Below are 21107 nucleotides of genomic sequence, written 5' to 3'. Positions count from 1 at the left end.
CCGGACTTGTTCCTCCAGCCGTACTGTATTTTGATTTTCAGCATCCCCGCACCATGCTTTCCTAAACAACGCTACGCTGTACAGTATTTGGTATATTATTAACATTTTACTTTATTTTAATTAATGCTCATATTTTGTAATTAATAATTGTATTTTTATTAATAAATGACCTTATTTAAACATAAAAACAATTCACTATAATGTTTGCAGATACCGTGATATACTGGGAAAATCCTCAGAAAAAATTAGTTATGTTCCAAATAAAAAACTGTGATATAGCGGGGGATTACTGTACACCATATTACACCGAATACCATTACACTTTCTTTATTATAGCAAAGTTTACCATTACATACCATAAAAACAATCTGGCTAGATTTACGTGACCTTGAACACATCATCGTAAAAAGAGAGGAAAGGAAAGAGAGTAAAAGAAAGACAGAAAGAAAGTGAGAGAGAGAAAGAACGAAAGACAGAAAAAAAAGAGGGGAAAAGAAAGAAAGAGAAAGAAAAATGTTGTCTCCATGCTGTTTCCATGACTTTCCACTCTCGATGTAGTCTGTGAGGGTCTGTGAGAGTCTGTGGGGGTCTGTGAGAGTCTGTGGGGGTCTGTGAGAGTCTGTGAGAGTCTGTGGGGGTCTGTGAGAGTCTGTGGGGGTCTGTGGGAGTCTGTGAGGGTCTGTGGGAGTCTGTGAGGGTCTGTGGCGGTCTGTGAGAGTCTGTGGGAGTCTGTGAGGGTCTGTGGGGGTCTGTGAGAGTCTGTGAGAGTCTGTGAGGTCTGTTGTATGAGGAATGTGTTATAGACCAATATATTGCTGAAATGTAATGGTGCTGTGTGTAAAGCAAAGGACCGGTTTACGAAACAGGAAATTTCCTGTGATTTGTCTTTCTTTATTATAACAGTTTTGTTAGTTATTTATTCAACAGCGAACCCTGTAGCATTGATACTCGGGCCGAACAGCATTCATTATAGGGGAAAAAAAACATTTCTAAAAGCCTAAATGTCTGTAAATCCTTTCAGAAACCAACAGGAAGTCCCAGGAGGTGTGTATAGTGAAGAAAAAGAAATCACTTTTAATGAATCCAATCTCTCTGTTTCCTTCTTCTCATCTCCTTAGCGGTGCCGCATCCCCCGACGACGCGCCTCACCATGAAGGAGCTCTACGAGGACGGTCGGCCCAAGGTGGAGCTGCTTAAGGCTCACCTGCTGAAGGAAGGAAGGCTGGAGGAGGACGTGGCGCTGCGCATCATCAACGACGGAGCCAACATCCTGCGCCATGAGAAGTGCATGCTGGAGGTGGAGGCGCCTATTACAGGTAGGCATCTACGTCACATCATTACACACCGCAGTACAGGTGCATATCTGTTACAGGAGCACTTCAGGTAAGGTTACAGGTGTGCTTACCATTTACACCTTGGACAGGAAGGTAGATTCTTGGTTGTTGGATTTGTAATAGGAACAATGTTTGTAGCACTTATTAGTAACAGGTGGTTGCGTATTATTAAATGTAATTATACTTACTGTAAATGGCCACATGCTTGATAGTGATAGCTATACACCTCTTACAGGTGGTCACATGCATGTTACAGGTGGTCACGCACCTGATACAGACAGCTACATGCTTTATTTTAAATGCTTACAGATCTCTTACAGGCGGTCACATGCTTTATTGTAAATAGTTACACAGCTGTTACAGGTGGTCACATGCCTTATTGTAAATAGTTACACACCTGTTACAGGTGGTCACATGCCTTATTGTAAATAGTTACACACCTGTTACAGGTGGTCACATGCCTTATTGTAAATAGTTACACACCTGTTACAGGTGGTCACATGCCTTATTGTAAATAGTTACACACCTGTTACAGGTGGCCAACAGTCGTAGTGTAAAATGGTTACACACCTGTTACAGGCGGTCACATGCTTTATTGTAGGTAGTTACACACCTGTTACAGGCGGTCACATGCTTTATTGTAGGTAGTTACACACCTGTTACAGGCGGTCACATGCTTTATTGTAGGTAGTTACACAGCTGTTACAGGTGGTCACATGCTTTATTGTAAATAGTTACACACCTGTTACAGGTGGCCAACAGTCGTAGTGTAAAATGGTTACACACCTGTTACAGGCGGTCACATGCTTTATTGTAGGTAGTTACACACCTGTTACAGGCGGTCACATGCGTGTTACAGGTGGTTACACACCTGTTACAGGCGGTCACATGCGTGTTACAGGTGGTTACACACCTGTTACAGGCGGTCACATGCTTTATTGTAGGTAGTTACACACCTGTTACAGGCGGTCACATGCGTGTTACAGGTGGTTACACACGCTTTATTGTAGGTAGTTACACACCTGTTACAGGTGGCCACATGCTTTATTGTAGGTAGTTACACACCTGTTACAGGCGGTCACATGCTTTATTGTAGGTAGTTACACACCTGTTACAGGCGGTCACATGCTTTATTGTAGGTAGTTACACACCTGTTACAGGCGGTCACATGCTTTATTGTAGGTAGTTACACACCTGTTACAGGTGGCCACATGCCTTATTGTAAATAGTTACACACCTGTTACAAGCGGTCACATGCTTGTTACAAGTGGTTACACACCTGTTACAGCCAGCCAAATGCTTTGTTGGTTGTTACACACCTGTTACAGGTTGCCACATGCTTTAGTGTAAATAGTTACACACCTGTTACAGGTGGCCACATGCTTGTTAGCTTGTAAGTGTGGTTACACATCTGTTACAGGTGGTAACATGCTTTTTAGAGCCACATGCTTTAGTGTAAATAGTTCCACACCTGTGACAGGCGGCCACATGCTTTAGTGTAAATAGTTACACACCTGTGACAGGCGGCCACATACTTTAGTGTAAATAGTTACACACCTGTGACAGGCGGCCACATGCTCTAGTGTAAATAGTTACACACCTGTGACAGGCGGCCACATGCTCTAGTGTAAATAGTTACACACCTGTGACAGGCGGCCACATGCTTTAGTGTAAATAGTTACACACCTGTGACAGGCGGCCACATGCTTTAGTGTAAATAGTTACACACCTGTGACAGGTGGCCACATACTGTAGTGTAAATAGTTACACACCTGTGACAGGTGGCCACATACTGTAGTGTAAATAGTTACACACCTGTGACAGGCGGCCACATACTTTAGTGTAAATAGTTACACACCTGTGACAGGCGGCCACATGCTTTAGTGTAAATAGTTACACACCTGTGACAGGTGGTCATATGCATATTACAGGTGGCCACATACTTGTTAGAGGTAGTTACACTTCTGTGAGGATGAGAGAACCTACAAAATAAAATCACAATTGTTTGCCTGATCAGTACAAACGTGGGAAACGTGACACAATTGTGCGTATCAGCTGGACGTCTGACTGCAGTAGGTAATGAAACACAATGTATTATTTAATCACTGAAGGCACAATCTACCATCAAACAATCTTACAGCTACATATTACACCTAGACACCTGGGGCATCTGTTACAGGAGCAGTACAGGTATAGTTACAAGTAGCTGCTTACCCTTTTAACCTAGTACTGAAAAGTAGGTGTAAGTGTATTACAAATACTGTATGTTTTGTTTTTCCTGTATATAAGTGATTATTACAGCTGGTTATGTGCCTTTTAGGGGGAAACTGTACTCATAGTGCTGGTAATTACATGTCTGTTACATGGCTATTACAACATCTGTTATATGTAGTAACCCGCCTGTTTTAATGTAGCTTCCCCTTACAGGTTGTTACACTCCTTGCACAGGTAGATACACCTGGAAACTGTGCTTTTTTTGCTTTTTCCGTTTCCCACGAATAAAAATGAATCCAGCAGAAAAGCCAGTTCACTGAAGGGAAAGGACACCGATGTAAAAAGACATGTTTGATTCTGTCAGAGGTTATTCTCACTGCACACTGACTTTTATTAGTTGAACTTGACTTGTGAATTTGCAAACCAGAGGCTTGTGGGAAAGCAAGTAGGGTGGGGCTGTGGTTATTTTGGTCAGTTTAAGACGATGATCAAGAAATTGCAGCCTCAGCCTTAATTATTTTCTCAGTGCTACAGGGGAAAAAATAAACAATTAACCATCATCCTTTTTGGTGGTAAAATTCTGTTTCTTATTTTTTTTTCTCCGTTCGACGGTTGCTAAGATTTTCTCATCCCACATTTGGCTCCAGGTAGTACACGGATATAATGATGCTCTTTACATACATCTACATGCCTATTACACTCAGTACAGCTGGAATCACAGCACTATGACACAGGTACTGCACTTCTTTCACAGATTTCAGCTTAACTCGTCTCTCTCAGTAAACTCTACTGTCTTTATTCTCACTGTGATGAGTCATCGTGGAGTCTAGCCCTGCACCTTATGTATAAAAATAGCATGATATGAATATACCGCTGCACAATGTGATCACGATCATCTCTAGTTAGTTTTATAGCAAATCCTAAATCAATGGAATGGAAGGGAAGTGTGTTTTACATCACAATGGTACAACCCCGGAAAGATTTTCTGTAATCTCAGCGAGCATCAGATCGCTTAAAGGAATGCTCATTTCTGGTTTTATATATATATATATAGAGATAGAGAGAGGAGGTTTTCTGTGCATGTTGGAGGATTCTCTTATATCCATATTGCAATTTTATTTTCTTAGCATTTTGCACCCATCGGCACAAATCTGAAATGATTGACAGCTCTGTAGGTGAATGAGCTCTGATATTTACTAACATCCCTGTAAGCCCCGCCCCCTTTTCCCCCATGTCATATTGGTAATGTTTTAAAAGGTGCTCAAAGTTCATTAAAGTGAACTAAAATCCATCTGTACACACTGATCAGGCATAACATTATGAGCACTGAGAGGTGAAGTGAATAACACTGATGATCTCATCAGGGCACCTGTTAGTGGGTGGGATATATTAGGCAGCAAGTGAACCATTTTGTCCTCAAAGTTGATGTTAGAAGCAGAAAAAATAGACAAGCTTAAGGATTTGAATGAGTTTGACAAATTGTGATGGCTAGACCACTGGATCAGAGCATCTCCAAAACTGCAGCTCTTGTGTGGTGTTCCCGGTCTGCAGTGGTCAGTATCTATCAAAAGTATCCTTTAAGTTCTGTAAGTATCCTTCAAGTCCTTGAAAAGGATCTGATGCTAACATCTTGGTGCCAGATACTACAGCACACCTTCAGGGATCTAGTGCCTCGATGGGTCAGGGCTGTTTTGGCAGTAAAAGGGGGACCAACACAACATTAGGCAGGTGGTCATGATGATATGCCTGATCAGTGTACATTCGACATGCTCCAACAGCCATGTCCATTTGACGATTTCTCCAAAGGACATTAGACAAGCAGTTTGTCAAAGGAATAGCTGGAGTAGCAAGCCCTAGTATGTCTTAGCCTAGCCTAAGGATCTAGTTATTGAAGAAATAATGTGCCTTCTTTGAACGTCTTTATATCAGATCAGTCCTTATTCCAATTTTCGATGCAATATTAAAACCTATATGGTTATTTTACATTATGTATACTAAAGTCCTCTTTGTACAGTTTTTATTCCTGACCTCACCCTTCCTAAGCTTAGTGATTTCCTGGCTGCCTTTTGCGTTAATCAGTTCCCTGACTCGCTTGAGGGGAAACCAGCCTTGTTTTGATAAAGAGGGAATCCTTTGATTGGACCCGTTTCAAATGTCAAAGAGTGACTAGCGTTCCCGCCCAGGCCGCCTACGTCGCCTTTGATTTCCCAGAGGAGGCCACAGGAAACCCCTCTTTTATCCCCTAACAGGTGCGGAGATAAAAATGGCCTTCCTCTCTTGTCCCCCCCCCCCACGCCCTGAGTCTTTAATGTCACATACGCTGTAGCTGGAGGTTACGCGATCATGTCACACCGCGGTCTCTGATTCGACGCTAATGAGACTAGACTTTTGTTTCTTGGGTTTTTGCTTCGAGTGTGAAACTGACAGGCAGCGATATTTCAGGATATGATGATTTTTCCCCTAAGGAGCTCATGTGGTGGAGTTTATTGCCGTGGCGGTGGTGGTGTAGCCATTCCAGCTGCAGAAACCAAATCTTTATCTGCAGAATTTGGGTAATTAGTTTACTGAAGCTGCATGGCCTGTGTCGCAGTGCCAAATTATTAATTATGGAAAGAAATTTCAGATATCTTGTAATGTTTGTGGGCATAAATATTAAAAAAAAAAAAACTTTAAATGAACTCTATCAAGGCTGAACTGTAAATAGAAGCGTGTTTAAAGTTGTCTGAAGGCTCAGGATGGCTCAGCTGTCGAAGCTTTCACTTTCTTTAATCCCACTGATGCTACTGTTGTCTGAGAGAGCATTAGAGCGTCTGAGAGTTTGTGAGTGTATGTGTGTATGTTGCTTGAAATAGCATCATGTCCATGAACATGCTCCAGCAGTGCATGTAGAGACCGATGTGTGTTTGCAGTACTGAGAAGTCTGATAGACGGCGATGGACTGGACTCCAGATGCACCGTGACTCCGAGCAGGACAGCGGAGATGAACGGTGGAATGATATGATGATATATGAAGTAACAGGAAACATTTGCACCTATATCAGACTGCAGAAATGCCTTCTGGGTAGTTTGTCCATTAAGTAATCTTAATCTAAACTGGAGATGACAAAATTGGTGCCCTGAAGCAGGTTCAAGACTTTGAGCCTCATTTATTGATTAAAATCATGTGTATAAACGTTTACCTAAAACAAACCAAACATTTTCACGAATTATTATTTTTTTTTCCCATGTGTGTGTTTTAATGAATGCCAGTCAAGCTCATTTGCATATAGTAACTAACTAAATTTAAAGCAGGTCACGCTCATTTGCATATAATGACGTTCACAAAAGTACCCAGACATTTTTGATTAGGAAACACACTACAATGATAATAATAATATTCGATAAGAAGAAGAAGAGGATGAGGAGGAGGAATAACCAAGCACTAATTTTTCTGTCATTTGAGTCATTTATGTTTTGCATCTCCGCTCTTGATGTTCTCTAATGATTTTAATAGAGATTCTAAAGACCTTAGAGATTCAGTTGCTCTGAACAAGGCCATCTGCTAAAAGCTGTAAAATACGATTTAAAAAACTCCACAGTATGATCCTGATATAAAATTCCTGTAATCAATGCAAATTATACAAACAGAAACCGATCAACACCTGTACCAGAGATCCCCGCCACCAGTCCGTTTGATTTCCAGCTTGACACCCAGAGCATGATCTTCTCGTACTTTATCTGGTAACCATGGGCTCTCCTCGTCTGCTGTGTTTCTGCCCTCAGTGTGTGGAGACGTTCACGGACAGTTCTTCGACCTGATGAAGCTGTTCGAGGTCGGTGGTTCCCCCAATAACACACGCTATTTATTCTTGGGCGATTACGTGGATCGAGGTTACTTCAGCATCGAGGTGAGTAACTCATTTAGAAATGTTTTTTCTAACTCTCTGCCTTCTTTAGAAATCGCAGCCAGGGACAAAACAGGATGTGTGTAACATGCGCGGTGTAATACGGTTTCAAAAGGCCGGTGATGAAACCTGTTTTAACCCTTAGGAGTCGGCAAACCCCCCGGCGGGAACACTTGCATTTTTTTTCTGGTCACCGTGAAAAGAACTTAAAATGCTCCGTCATTTTTGATCATACACATAAGTGTAGTACATCATTTGAATCTGTAAAGGGTCTACTTTTACTTATGTACACTCACAATATCCACAAAGCATTGTGCTTTTGTAAAATAAAGAAAATAAACAGGGTGCGCTTTCAGCCGTCTCGGTGTCCACGAAAATATTTTGGAAACGCCTCACTAAAAAGAACTGAAACTCCGCGAATACTGCACACACACACATGAGAAATATATCTAAGGGTCTACTTTTAAATGATGCAAGTCACATCGAAAACAAACATTCTCAGTTTATGTAAACCGTGTGAAACCAAGGAGAGGCACAGAAGGGAAAACAGTCTGGGTAATCTACATACAAGGCCACGCCCCCGGACACCGGCTTGCTGTTGCAGTTTTACCCTGCATGTATGTTTTTGTTTGCACCATTTTACCCTGAATGTCTGTTTTTACACTTTTTATTTATCTTGAACTGTTCCTGGGATTCTTGAACCTTGAGTTATTCTAAATTAACTACAAATTAGAAATATGTTTTTGTCCTCAAATTATTTTCTTAACACTTTCCTCAGTCACATACCTGACTGAAAGGGGTAAGTATGCAGCTCATTACGCAGGTCTTTGTCTTCTCCAGTGTGAATTACGGCATTATTCATGATCATTCACACCTCCTCGCATATGGCCTTTCTAAACAAACATTTTTAGAAAATTTAAATGAATGTATTGTTTTCTGTGAATAAGTGAGCAGGATGATTGTCACATCATTTCGAAGTAAAATCTCCAGGTTACAAGATCCAGGTCACAAAAGTCTTGTACACAAATGTTATGAATGTGTTTTGTGGTCTTATTTCAGTGACCTTATTTTTTTTGTTGTTGTTTTCAATAATCACGCATAACTGCTATTTTCTCCAATATACAAACTTGTACGTACATGCTGCTCACATATTATTGTAGCCCAGTTTGTGCTGAATACAGTGTAATCAGACTTGAGCCATTTATATGTTTATGTAACTGAAAAATACACAAAGGTCAGGACATGTCAGAACTTCTTCACCTGCAGACTCCTAAGGGTTAACAAACAGGGGTTTTTTATTTGTTTTTTTGGTATCTGGAGTTTAGTATAGTGGACGTCAGTGTGAAACCTAATCAATACTTTTGGACAAACCTTCTAGTTTGGCTCATCTGAGGAAATTCATTATATCTGTTTCGATGTCTCGCATCGAAATCCAGTGTTCATCCAGTGAGATGCTCTCTAGAAGGGAATCTTTTGAAAATGTCTCAGCAAAGAGTTTTTATTGAGGATCAGTGTGAAGGATCAGATACAGATGCTGTTGCTGACACGGTTAAAATACTCTTTTGTGTTGATATAACAGCTACTAAAATATCTTTGCTTATCTACCACAATCCTGCCTTGAATATAGCCATGATACGGATGTGGCAGCTCAGTGGTTATTATCAGAAGATTGAGTCTGAATCCTAGGACCACCAAGTTGCCACTGCTGGGCCGTTGAGCAAGGCCCTTAACCCTCAATTGCCCTGGTGTATAAAATAAGTCGCTCTGGATAAGAGCTTCTGCTAACTGCCTGAAGTGTAAATGTAAATGGGTGTGTCTTGCTCTATAGTAGTAGCTTGTTGCCAGCAAACCTGGTCCAGTATTGTGGGTTTTTGTTGTTTTGTTTTGCTGTGCTTTAAAGCTTTCAAAGAGCCTACTCTTTAATCACCACCAGGGCTTCTCCATCAGTAAGCGTGAGTAATCTCATTTTATTTAGCATTCAGACGTGTCAGATGCCTCCTGCCGATCGCCCCGGGGTGTCTCTGTCACCATCCGAGGACCTCGGCTCAATCACGTATGGCGTGACTCCAAAAACAGACACCGCCTGATCATCTAGGATGTCGTCGTCGTTAAAGCCGTGGTGCCGATGAAGTTTGAAAAGAAAATGACCATTCACAGTTCACGAAGTATGATGTATCCTGAAGTCACTTCTTTATTGAATAACTCAGCCGGTTACGAGTCGTCTGTAGCTGCAGCAGTTTTTTTTAGGTCATGTGTTATAAAGGTCAGAAATGCTGTGAAAATGAAGGCAGGTCTGTAGAAATCTGCAGCTTTATCTGTTTGGGAGCAATAAAGGGAATCAAAGATACATGAGAAAAAAGACGTGTCTGAAGTCAGACAGCTAGTTTGTTAATTTTCGTTGACGATTGGAAAAAAAAAAGAAGAAGAATTTGAAGCCATTTCATGGAGAGATTAAACGCCAAGAGTTCAAGGCCTGTGATTATTCACGCTCGTCTTTAATGCATTCCTGAGTAGAAGAATTATTACACAGAGGAACACCATCACATCAAATGAGCACCAGCCAAACATAGTAATGGTACAACTCCCTTTATCACTTCATCTCTTTACACACACACACCCCAAGAGGAAACACGTTCACTATATTTAGGCGTACGTGTGAATTTCTACCGTTTCCCCTTACACACTAGTGACACTTGTGTTTGTGCTGCAGAGCTCAGGAGAGAACAGATGTGAATTCATCTAAAATAGTAAAGTCACACATGATGTTTTGAGGGGGGCAGTATTGCGGGGCGTTTGACCTTCGAGACCCACCGTGGTGCAGTGCATGCTGGGAACAGAGGTTACTTTAGAGGGTTGCGATGAAATGTCACAGTTGAAAGGTGTGCGGGTGGAGACGCCGCTGCTCAGCACCATCAAACTGTGTGTGTGTGTGTGTGTGTTACAAAGCAAAGAAGTAGCCTTTATTGTCTCTTTCTGGCCATCAGATATTCACAAAGGTCTGGACTTCAATCGCACCTCTCAGCACCTGCTACCCCAGAAATGTTTTTTTGTTGAATATTTCATTTTAAATGCTCCCGGTGACATCAGTTAAACATACAGTAACAAACTATATCCATCTCAGCTCTGACCTGATTTGATTATGCTGATTAAATTGCTCTGAATTATTCGGTGATGGGCAACCGTGTTGCCATGGTAACAGCTCCCACCTCTACTCCCCTGCAGCGACAGTAAAAAAACAAAAAAAAACAAAAAAAAAAAAAAAACAAACTCATTTAACCCCAGGAAAAAAAAAAGTATTGATTTATTTTCTTCATATAATTGCTAGTATTCCCCCATGCGACCATAACTAAACTTTTCAACATGCTGGGTGACGTGATGCATTTAACACCACGTTTATTTTACCGAGATTTATTCTAGAAACTCAGCAGCGACGACTGAAAGCGCTTAAGGGCGGGGCATAGCGTGATACCGCAGTATGCCGAGATCATGCAGAGTTGATACAAAAAGCATCGCGTCGACTTTAATGCGGGATTTGTGAAAATGCACGTTGTATTCAGAAGCGTGATGCAGTAACACAAGTGTGTGAAGCTCCTCACTTCTGCATGTGCACATAGAAACTTCCTGGCATGTTTCCTGCCCACTCTCTCACCAGCATCTATACTTGACCTGCCACCATCCAGATTTAACCTTTCACCATCATGGTCACCTAGACTACAGGAAGAAGCGTCACCGGTGACAGGGTCATGGGCGGCCAAGGCTCGTTAATGGGCATGGGGAGCGAAGGCTGGCCCGTGTGATCCGATCCAACAGACTGTTGCTCAAACTGCTGAAGAAGTTAATGCTGGTTCTGATAGAAAGGTGTCAGAATACACAGTGCATGATGGGTCAGGGCTGTTTAGGCAGCAAAAGGGGGAGCAACACCAATATTAGGCGGGTGGTCATAATGTTATGCCTGATTGGTGTGGGGCTAATATAAAAGACATTTGTATGATGTCTTGCCCACCGGATTTTTTTTTTTTTTTTGGCCTGGTAGCCCCGCCCCTCTTCCACTACAGAAGCAAAGCTGAATGAAGTGTCCAGGGTGAAAAAGTGCATCATTTGGACACTTGGAGTGCATTCGTACTGCTTGGAATTTTGAATGGGAACGAACACTCTACTTCCTCACACCATTTAAACTACAGCGTAGTGCGCAAGTATGCGATTTGGGACGCAGCTCTTTTTCAAAACAGCGCTTGATGAACCTCGACACCAGGAACATTATATGACTGTCCTGTGCGAAGATGTAGAAAGGTCCTGTTAAAAGAAAGAGAGTTTTATTTTTGCATGAAGGTGTGAAGCTTTTTTTGCTTTTACTGGCAGGAGTAAGAGCATTTGGCTAAAACGCGGTGAGGTGATTAGCGGGAGTCTAGGCTACGTGTGCGTGTATGCAGTTAAAGCTGGATCGACTCATTAGTCTAATCTGAAAGTCCGGTATGAGTTTAGTGAGATTGAGGCAACGTGCAGTTCAGGTTTATTTTCCTCCTCGTGTTGCCTTACTTTAAAACCTCATCAGGTTCTTACTGCAGTGGCTCTCCTCTCCTTTGTGTCTAGCTGCGACTCTCCCCTCCTCCCTCTGGACTCTCTCTAAACCTCACTACAGCATTGTGGCTTCCTCAGCACAGGGGACGTGACTGCACTGAAACACGTCAGCTCTGTAACCCATGCTCCCTTTCCCGATTTCTGCCCCAGACCCCGTCAGGGTGGCTCAGTGGAGCTCCCCTCATGAGCCATGAGCTCCTGGGCAATTAAACCTTCTGCTGCTCCCGTGCGTTTCCTGTATTTCCCTGTGCCTTTAGTTTACAGAGATGAGTCAGGAGGACCGGGTGGTGACGTGTGTGTGTGTGTGTGTGTGTGTGTGTGTGTGTGTGGTATTTATTAACAGCCATATGCTTGCAACATAGAAAAATAAGCAGGTGAGCGTAGGAAAGGAAAAGAGGACAGGGTCAGAATGACCTTTAACTTTTTCTGTCATCGACGGCTGATGTAAACCCGCTCCACTTCTGCCTCTGTTGCCACTCCAGGTGTGTTCCCTCTGTCTCCTACACAACAGCCATTAAACACACACATCACCATGGCAACACCCTTTCACTTACGCAGCACAGCAGTGTGCAGAGCTATCTGTCTATCTATCTGTCTATCTATCTATCTTTTTTCAGTCTGTCTTTCTATTTTAGCCTTTCTGTCTTTCATTCTATCTTTGCTTCTTCCTTTCTTCCTTTTTTTCAGTTTTAAATTAGTTTTCTTTTGCAGTCTTTCTTTACATCTTTCTTTTTTTCCATCTTTTTTTCCTTCTGTCTTTCTCTCATCTTTCTTTCTTTCTTTCTCTCATCTTTCTTTCTCTTTCATCTTTCTTTCTCTCATCTTTCCTTCTTTCCTTCTTTCTTTCTTTCTTTCTCTCTTTCTGAAAGTCTGTCTTTCTTTCTCTCTTTCTGAAAGTCTGTCTTTCTTTCTTTCTTTCTGAAAGTCTGTTTCTTTCTTTCTTTCTTTCTGTCTGTCTGTCTGTCTTTCTGAAAGTCTGTCTTTCTTTCTTTCTTTCTTTCTGAAAGTCTGTCTTTCTTTCTTTCTTTCTGAAAGTCTGTCTTTCTTTCTTTCTCTCTTTCTGAAAGTCTGTCTTTCTTTCTTTCTTTCTTTCTGTCTGTCTGTCTGTCTGTCTTTCTGAAAGTCTGTCTTTCTTTCTTTCTTTCTGAAAGTCTGTTTCTTTCTTTCTTTCTGTCTGTCTGTCTTTCTGAAAGTCTGTCTTTCTTTCTTTCTTTCTTTCTGAAAGTCTGTCTTTCTTTCTTTCTTTCTGAAAGTCTGTCTTTCTTTCTTTCTCTCTTTCTGAAAGTCTGTCTTTCTTTCTTTCTTTCTGAAAGTCTGTCTTTCTTTCTTTCTTTCTGAAAGTCTGTCTTTCTTTCTTTCTTTCTTTCTTTCTGAAAGTCTCTTTCTTTCTTTCTTTCTTTCTTTCTTTCTTTCTGAAAGTCTGTCTTTCTTTCTTTCTTTCTTTCTTTCTGAAAGTCTGTCTTTCCTGGCAGTCAGTCTCTCAGTGTGATAAATTCTGACCATATAAGAGATTTTTATTTTCAGTCTTTTACATTAATGCTTAAGATTTTGTTCTTTTTCTTTTCCTTTTCTGTTTGTTTTTGTAACCATGTATGAGATGTGTTCTCTTTCATGGTCATCATTTAACGGCGGTCTAATAGCGCGACCCTGATTTTTACACTGAGTGCAGCGCTCGGCTCTGTACGCCTCCGCATATCAGAATAATAACTTGGGCTGTAAAGTGAGGTGAAATTTACATTTACACTTAATCACACACACACTCCCTCAATAAATAGCTTCCTCTTCATCTCAGAGCAGGAAGCAGCAGGGGTTTAAAACATACATGCTGTTCACAAGCCAACAGGTTATGTTCAGTAGGAAGAAGGAGCTGAAGGAATCCTGGTGTCTGGTGTATAGGAGCGGCGTCGGGTTCAGTTGTTCTGACGTCTGGTGAAATGTTGCACAGTGCGGCACGTGCCCCACAGTTGTACTGTACACTATCCGGATAAACACACAACACATTCACTGTCTCTCTCTCTCACACACACACACTCCAAATTGTGCTGCATTCAAGCAGTATTTCCTCACTGATTCAGTCCCAGGATAAGGAAATCCCCAGGCTGTTCAGAAGAGGAGGACTTCACACAGGCTTCAACAGTAAAAACGTAGCCATGTTTAATTCTGTTATCTGCAAATGTACAGTTTTGTTGTCCTCTGCTAATTTTCTGAATGGAGCAGACACTGGGAAACCTAACGCACACTTATCTCTCAGAATACACCGCACCTCCACTGCAGCGCTACAAAGTTCAACACAAAGCGTTTGTGTGGCTACAGGGGTTTTTCCATTGTACTGCTATTCATTGTGTGTGTGTGTGTGTGTGTGTTTTGCAGTGCGTGCTGTATCTGTGGGCTCTGAAGATCAACCACCCCACTACACTCTTCCTCCTCCGAGGGAACCACGAGTGCCGGCACCTCACAGAGTACTTTACCTTCAAACAAGAGTGTAAGTACACATCTCTGAACGCGTGTGTGTGTGAGCAGCACGAAAAAGCATCAGGAAGTCCTACATTATCACTACGAGTTTGTGAATTAGAGCGCTCCAAGGCAGCACAAGCGTAGTGGGTGTGGCCAGGTGACACTATAAAAGTTATGCAAATGAGAAGCAAAGCATTGTGGCTCGCACCAGTGGGAGTGGAAGCAGGAGCGAGAGCAAGAGATGTGAAATTGACGTCTAAACCCTGCTTCTTATCAGATTCATTATGAAAGAGAATCTGAGAAATCTTCAGACATGTAAACAGATAAACATAAAAAAGGCAGGTGAGTGTAATTCACAGTTCGGGGAGTGTTTACTAAAATCACCCTGGGACTGGCCGGGACATGCATCAGCGTCCACTTTCGTTTCAGGTGAACGCGAGTCGTTTTGCCCGTATAAGGGGTCAAGCATCGATTTATTTCGTGTCACTCAATAAAAGTCTTGAGACATCTGTCCTTACAAAAGGAACTTAATGCCCAATGCAATAGCAGAGCACTAGTCATCAGGAACCATGGCAACCAGCAAGTACAATACACACAGACTGTGAGTAGGAAAGGTATTATACAGAACCATAAAATAAAGAGGATGTTTTTCAGCTGGGGGGGACCAGCTGAAAAACATTTACTCTTGAAGGAGCTGAAGGATCATTTACTCTTACTGGTGGTTGCCAGGTTGCTCCGCCTCTCATTTGCATAATAGCTTGGTTCATTTTTGTTAGCTGCCTCTTCTAAAGCACTAAAGCGTGCTACCCTGATCAGACATAACATTATGACCCCTGACAGGTGAGGTGAATAACACTGATTATCTCCTCACCTGTTAGTGGGTGGGATATATTAGGCAGCAAGTGAACAATTTGTCCTCAGAGTTGATGTAAGAAGCAGGAAAAATGGACAAGCGTAAGGATTTGAGTGAGTTTGACGAAGGGCCAAATTGTGATGCTAGACCACTGGATCAGAGCATCTCCAAAACTGCAGCTCTTGTGGGGTGTTCCCAGTCTGCAGTGGTCAGTATCTATCAGAAGTGGTCCAAGGAAGGAACAGTGGTGAACCGGTGACAGGGTCATGGGCGGCCAAGGCTCACTCATGGATGTGGGGAGTGAAGGCTGACCCGTGTGATCCGATCCAACAGACGAGCTACTGTTGCTCAAATTGCTGAAGTTGTTAATGCTGGTTCTGATAGAAAGGGGTCAGAATACACAGTGCATGATGGGTCAGGGCTGTTTTGGCAGCAAAAGGGGGACCAACACAATATTAGGCAGGTGGTCATAATGTTATGCCTGATCAGAGTATTTATGATCAATAAAATCTATCATAGCATGTTTTTTTTCTTGTTAATAACACATAGCAGACAGCTATGCATTTAGAATAATTTAATTATTTTAATTTATTTTATACATACACCAGCTGCTGTAATAGGAACGATTTCATTCATTAAACATCAGAATGTGATATCAGCGACTGCAGCATGGATGTTGGTGTTAGACGGGCTCCTCTGAGGATTTCAGAAACTGCTGCTTTCATGCTGAACAATCTTCACACAGAATGGTGCGAAAAATAAAAACATTCAGTCAGAGACAGTGAGTGGAAATGTATCATTGATGAGTGAGAGGTGAGAGGAGAATGGCCAGACTGGGGCAACTCAAATAACTACCCTGTACAGCCGTGGTGAGCTGAAAAGCACCCGCAGGTTTCATTACACTTCATTACCGACTGACCAGTGACGGCACTTCAGACCTGAGAACCCGATGAGTGAGAAGTCTCAGAAATGGACACGCTGTGGGGGAACCGTGACATCATGGTGTGTTCGTTGTCATGCAGTTGTGTTAATAATAATATAATAATAATTATGTGTATGGAAAATATCCTTAGATTGAGAAGACAAAATCTACTGTAACAAGACTGCAAGTGGATCAGTCATTATAACACACACTGGCAGGATTTACACCAAGTGTTACTGAGAGACAGTAAAGCACATGCCTCAGCTGTGTGTGTGTTGCAGAACATCAGAGCTGAATAATGATGCTTTCAAGGTAGTAGACAAGCCCTTGTTATGTGCGTGTGTGTGCGCGTGTGTGTGTGTGTGTGTGTGCGTGCACATCAACACCCTGGAGTAGATCGCGCTCCCGCGATAAAGATCGGCCTTGAAACAAACTCTCACTTGTCCTCTACTGCTGATAGTGCTACATTGTATATCTGAACTACTGCACAATGAGGTGTGTGTCTCTGTGTGTGTGTATGAGAGAGAGATTTAATCAGTGCTGTGTTTCCTCCTAATTAGTGTACATGCCCAGTGCAACATCACCTAACAAGGCATGTTTCCTCCAACACTGGAAAGTTGGCAGGCCTTCACACTCTGGGCCCTGCTGTGATATGTCAAACAGTCATTCTCGTGTGTGTGTGTGTTTTCTCTCCCCAATTCCAGGCAAGATAAAGTATTCAGAACGTGTGTATGACGCGTGTATGGACGCGTTTGACTGTTTGCCTCTGGCCGCACTGTTGAATCAGCAGTTCCTGTGTGTGCACGGGGGCCTGTCACCCGAAATCAGCTGCCTCGATGATATCCGCAAGGTGTGTGTCTGTCTGTGTGTCTGTCTGTATGTCTCTCTGTGTTTTTGTCTGTGTGTCTGTCTGTGTTTCTCTCTGTTTTTGTGTGTCTGTGTGTGTCTGTCTCTGTCTGTCTGTGTTTGTGTTTGTGTGTGTCTCTGTTGCTCTCTGTGTTTGTGTCTGTCTGTGTGTCTGTCTGTGTTTCTGTGTGTCTGTCTGTGTGTCTGTCTGTGTCTGTCTGTGTTTCTCTCTGTGTGTCTGTCTGTTTCTGTGTGTCTGTCTGTTTCTGTGTGTCTGTCTGTTTCTGTGTGTCTGTCTGTTTCTGTGTGTCTGTGTCTGTCTGTGTTTCTGTGTGTTTGTGTGTCTGTTTGTGTTTCTGTCTGTGTGTTTGTGTTTCTCTCTTTGTTTCTGTGTCTGTCTGTTTCTGTGTGTTTGTGTGTCTGTTTGTGTTTGTGTTTCTCTCTTTGTTTCTGTGTCTGTCTGTGTTTGTGTGTCTGTCTGTGTTTGTGTGTCTGTCTGTGTTTGTGTGTCTGTCTGTGTGTTTGTGTGTGTTTGTGTTTCTCTCTTTGTGTGTCTGTTTGTGTTTCTGTCTGTGTTTCTGTCTGTGTGTTTGTGTGTGTGTCTGTGTTTGTGTTTCTGTGTTTGTGTGTTTCTGTGTGTCTGTCTGTGTTTGTGTGTTTGTGTGTCTGTCTGTGTTTGTGTGTCTGTCTGTGTTTCTGCCTGTGTTTCTGTGTGTCTGTCTGTGTGTGTGTGTACACAAAATATATGTAAATGTGTCCATGTATGTGGGTGTGTAGGTATATATACATGTCTCATCATTTTATGGTGTGTGTGTGTATATGTTTATATGTACATCTAATGTGTGTGTGTGTGTTTTTGCAATGCAGTTAGATCGATTTAAGGAGCCTCCAGCTTTCGGGCCGATGTGCGACCTGCTCTGGTCAGATCCTGGTGAGGATTATGGCAGTGAAAAAACACAGGAGCACTTCTGTCACAACAGTGTGAGAGGCTGCTCTTACTTTTACAGGTAACACACACACACACACACACAGAAATATGCATATATTATACAGTCGGGTCGTAACGTCCAAACCAAAAACTGATTTTGTTTCATCAGATTTGAAAATTGACAGTGATTTGGTTTCTCATTCATTATTTGTATGAAGGGAAGTTTTTGAGCTCAGGATGCTTTGTTCTCAGTGCCTGTGTGTGTGTGTGTGTGTGTGTGTGTGTGTGTGTGTGTGTGAGACGATGATGCATGATGCACATAGGAGTGAGTGTAATGTGTTGGGTATGTGTTAACTGTGTGTTAGCTGTGTGCATGTTACTGTCCGAATGAAATATGGTGCGAGAGACATAATTGTGATCATGTGATTATTTCGATGTGATCAGGAAGCCAGTGATGTGAGCATAGTGGTACAGGGTCATGGACAGGTAGAGAGCTGTAAAGTGCAGGGTCATCAGTATGATGGACAGCAGGATGATATGCTGCTCTGCCGATATGTTGATGCTGGTTTAAATGGACCAGATGGAGAAATCTTTAAGATAGAAAATGGATCAGTAACATTTAGTTCTGTTTAAGCTTCAGGTTAACTAGTGGCTTGGATGCCGTGGGCCAGGTTTGGTTCGACCAGACGCTCTGGGGGTCACACAATTCAGTACACTCTCAGTGCTGGTCCCAAACCCAGATACAAAAAAAAAAGGGAGGGTTATGTCAAGAAGGGCATGTGGCATAAAACCTGTGCCAAATCAAATATATACATCAGTGTAGGATGATCTTTGTTTGTTTTCAGTTCCGTTTCTGCTTTACAATCATCCATCAGATGGTATTTTATCAGTAATCCCAGATTCTCGTTTGTTTTTAAAAGTCAGCAATTAGCATGTCACGTTCCACGTTCTGCCCCCTGATGAAATAAAAGCAGCTCTTGTTACGGGACGTGACCGCCCGATGATCAGGAGGAGTATTCCGGAATAACTGTGATTCTCTCCCCAGTTATCCTGCCGTGTGCGATTTCCTGATGAACAATAACTTGTTGTCGATAATCCGAGCGCATGAAGCCCAGGACGCAGGGTGAGTGAGAGCGGTCATCTTCACGCTCGGTGAAGCCTACTGTCACTATACCGTCACTTTAACGGATTGAGTGTGTGTTTGTCCCCCGATTAGGTACCGAATGTACAGAAAAAGCCAGACGACGGGGTTCCCGTCATTAATCACAATCTTCTCAGCACCAAACTACTTAGATGTTTATAACAATAAAGGTGAGTCCTATTAAGATACTGATAGATATGTGTTTCATTCTGTGTCAGCCTCTGCAGGCTTAGTCACAAAATCGTAAGTGGATTTCAGTACAGTTTATGATATCGGAGTTTTAGAGCTGCTGTGTTTACACATACAGTGGAACCTCAGCATTCAAATTTAACTCATTCTTAGGGTGAAGGTGTGTATTGTGAAAAGAATTTTCCCATAAAAAGAAAATATATATAAATGCAGATAATCCGTTCCAGCCACCCAAATATGTTAGCAATATTCCCAGTACGAAGCGTATGTAAACTGTACGGCTGCTTACAAAGAACTGACCCAAGCCAAGCAAGTCGTGCCACCAAGCCACGGCTAAAAATAGAACAGAGCACCCACGCCACCAATCTGTCAACAGAAAAAAAACGCATGAAATATCACCTAGTTTTTAAACTCATCGTGGGTTGACTCTTTCAAAACGTTTTCATTTTTTGTAAAATTTGTAAATCACTTGTCTTTCCACTGACGCAAAGGAGTTTTGCAAATGCTTCATATGCCGATGCAAATTTCTTGCAGGATTTCAATTCTTAGGGCGAAAATTCATGAGACATTCATATGCCAAGGTTCCACTGTGTAGTGTGTGTAGTCTGTGCAGTGTAATGTAGCTAATCAGTTTCTCCAGGAGTTTCTGGGGCCAAAAATGCCTGTTTTTCTGATGCCTTACTGTGCTTTTTTTTTTTTCTGGGAATCTCCTTAAACTGTCAGAATTGCAAGCACAAACTCTGAATGGGGTGGTGGTAGCTCAAGTGGTTAAGGCTCTGGGTTGTTGATTATAAGATCCAAGGGCACTGCATCATGGCTAAACCCTGCGCTCTGACCCCAATCCTCCAAGGATGGGTTATGCAAAGAAAGAATTTTACTGTGCAGTAGTGTATCTGTGATAATAAAGGCTACTTAACCAGTGAAGACATGGATATAATGACTTTCTATGATCATTGCATTCGAAGAGAATCCGTATGTCATGCCCAATTTTTTGGAAAAATTGCAAGCTCCCGTGAATTTCACAGTATTTCCTTGATTTTTCTGTAATCACAGAATCCTGAATGGACTGGCTATGAAGTGATGCTATGTGTTAGAAACACTGCCTGTCAGAAAGTTACGTTAACTAGCTATATGTAACCGTAGAAACCGTTCCAGACAACATCTCGATATCCAGTGAAACCCGTAACGCCTTTACTTTCTGACTCTGTGGTTATTCTCTCCCTCTAGCTGCTGTGTTGAAGTATGAGAATAACGTCATGAATATCCGGCAGTTCAACTGCTCTCCTCATCCATACTGGCTGCCCAACTTCATGGACGTTTTCACATGGTCTTTGCCTTTTGTCGGAGAGAAAGGTAACAAAAGTTTATAGCTGTTTTAAAAAGGAAGTTCACTTTTTTTTTTTCCCCCCCTACATATGAGCACTTTTAAAGATTTATTTCCAAGATTTCTGGTCACCTCAGACTGTTTTTATGTGGAGATATCATTTTTTATTTCTTTTTTTTTCTACTAGTGATTGGATTGCAAATTAAATGATAATCAGATGAATAAAACACACACAATATAATTAAAAAAAATATATATCAAAAAAACTTCCTTAAAAACCGACTTGTCTTGTTATGGTCAATGTTTTCCTTTCATGATTTAATCGTTTTTTTATTTATTTTATTTTATTTTATTTTATTTTATTTATTTATTTGGGGGCGGTAAACTGTTCTTTTTTACATTATTATTTATTTTATTTATTTATTTTTTCCTTTAAGGGC

At 41.8% G+C, this 21107-nt stretch overlaps 1 protein-coding gene across 5 annotated transcripts in view; it reads left to right on the top strand.

Moving 5' to 3' along the window:
* The window catches only part of ppp3ccb (protein phosphatase 3, catalytic subunit, gamma isozyme, b), a 55390-nt gene that overhangs the window by 15254 nt on the left and 19029 nt on the right, over positions 1–21107 (top strand). For all 5 annotated transcript variants that reach the window (XM_058411177.1, XM_058411183.1, XM_058411182.1 and 2 more), the window contains exons 2-9: positions 1119–1316; positions 7311–7435; positions 14381–14492; positions 16944–17089; positions 17953–18092; positions 19059–19136; positions 19230–19324; positions 20571–20696. In XM_058411177.1, coding sequence (XP_058267160.1) covers positions 1119–1316; positions 7311–7435; positions 14381–14492; positions 16944–17089; positions 17953–18092; positions 19059–19136; positions 19230–19324; positions 20571–20696 — 1020 coding nt within the window. The remainder of the gene's footprint in view (positions 1–1118; positions 1317–7310; positions 7436–14380; positions 14493–16943; positions 17090–17952; positions 18093–19058; positions 19137–19229; positions 19325–20570; positions 20697–21107) is intronic.

The sequence above is a fragment of the Hemibagrus wyckioides genome, linkage group LG16 (genome assembly GCF_019097595.1).
Source record: "Hemibagrus wyckioides isolate EC202008001 linkage group LG16, SWU_Hwy_1.0, whole genome shotgun sequence".
Lineage (NCBI taxonomy): Eukaryota > Metazoa > Chordata > Actinopteri > Siluriformes > Bagridae > Hemibagrus > Hemibagrus wyckioides.
This window is presented reverse-complemented; position numbering and strand designations above follow the sequence as displayed.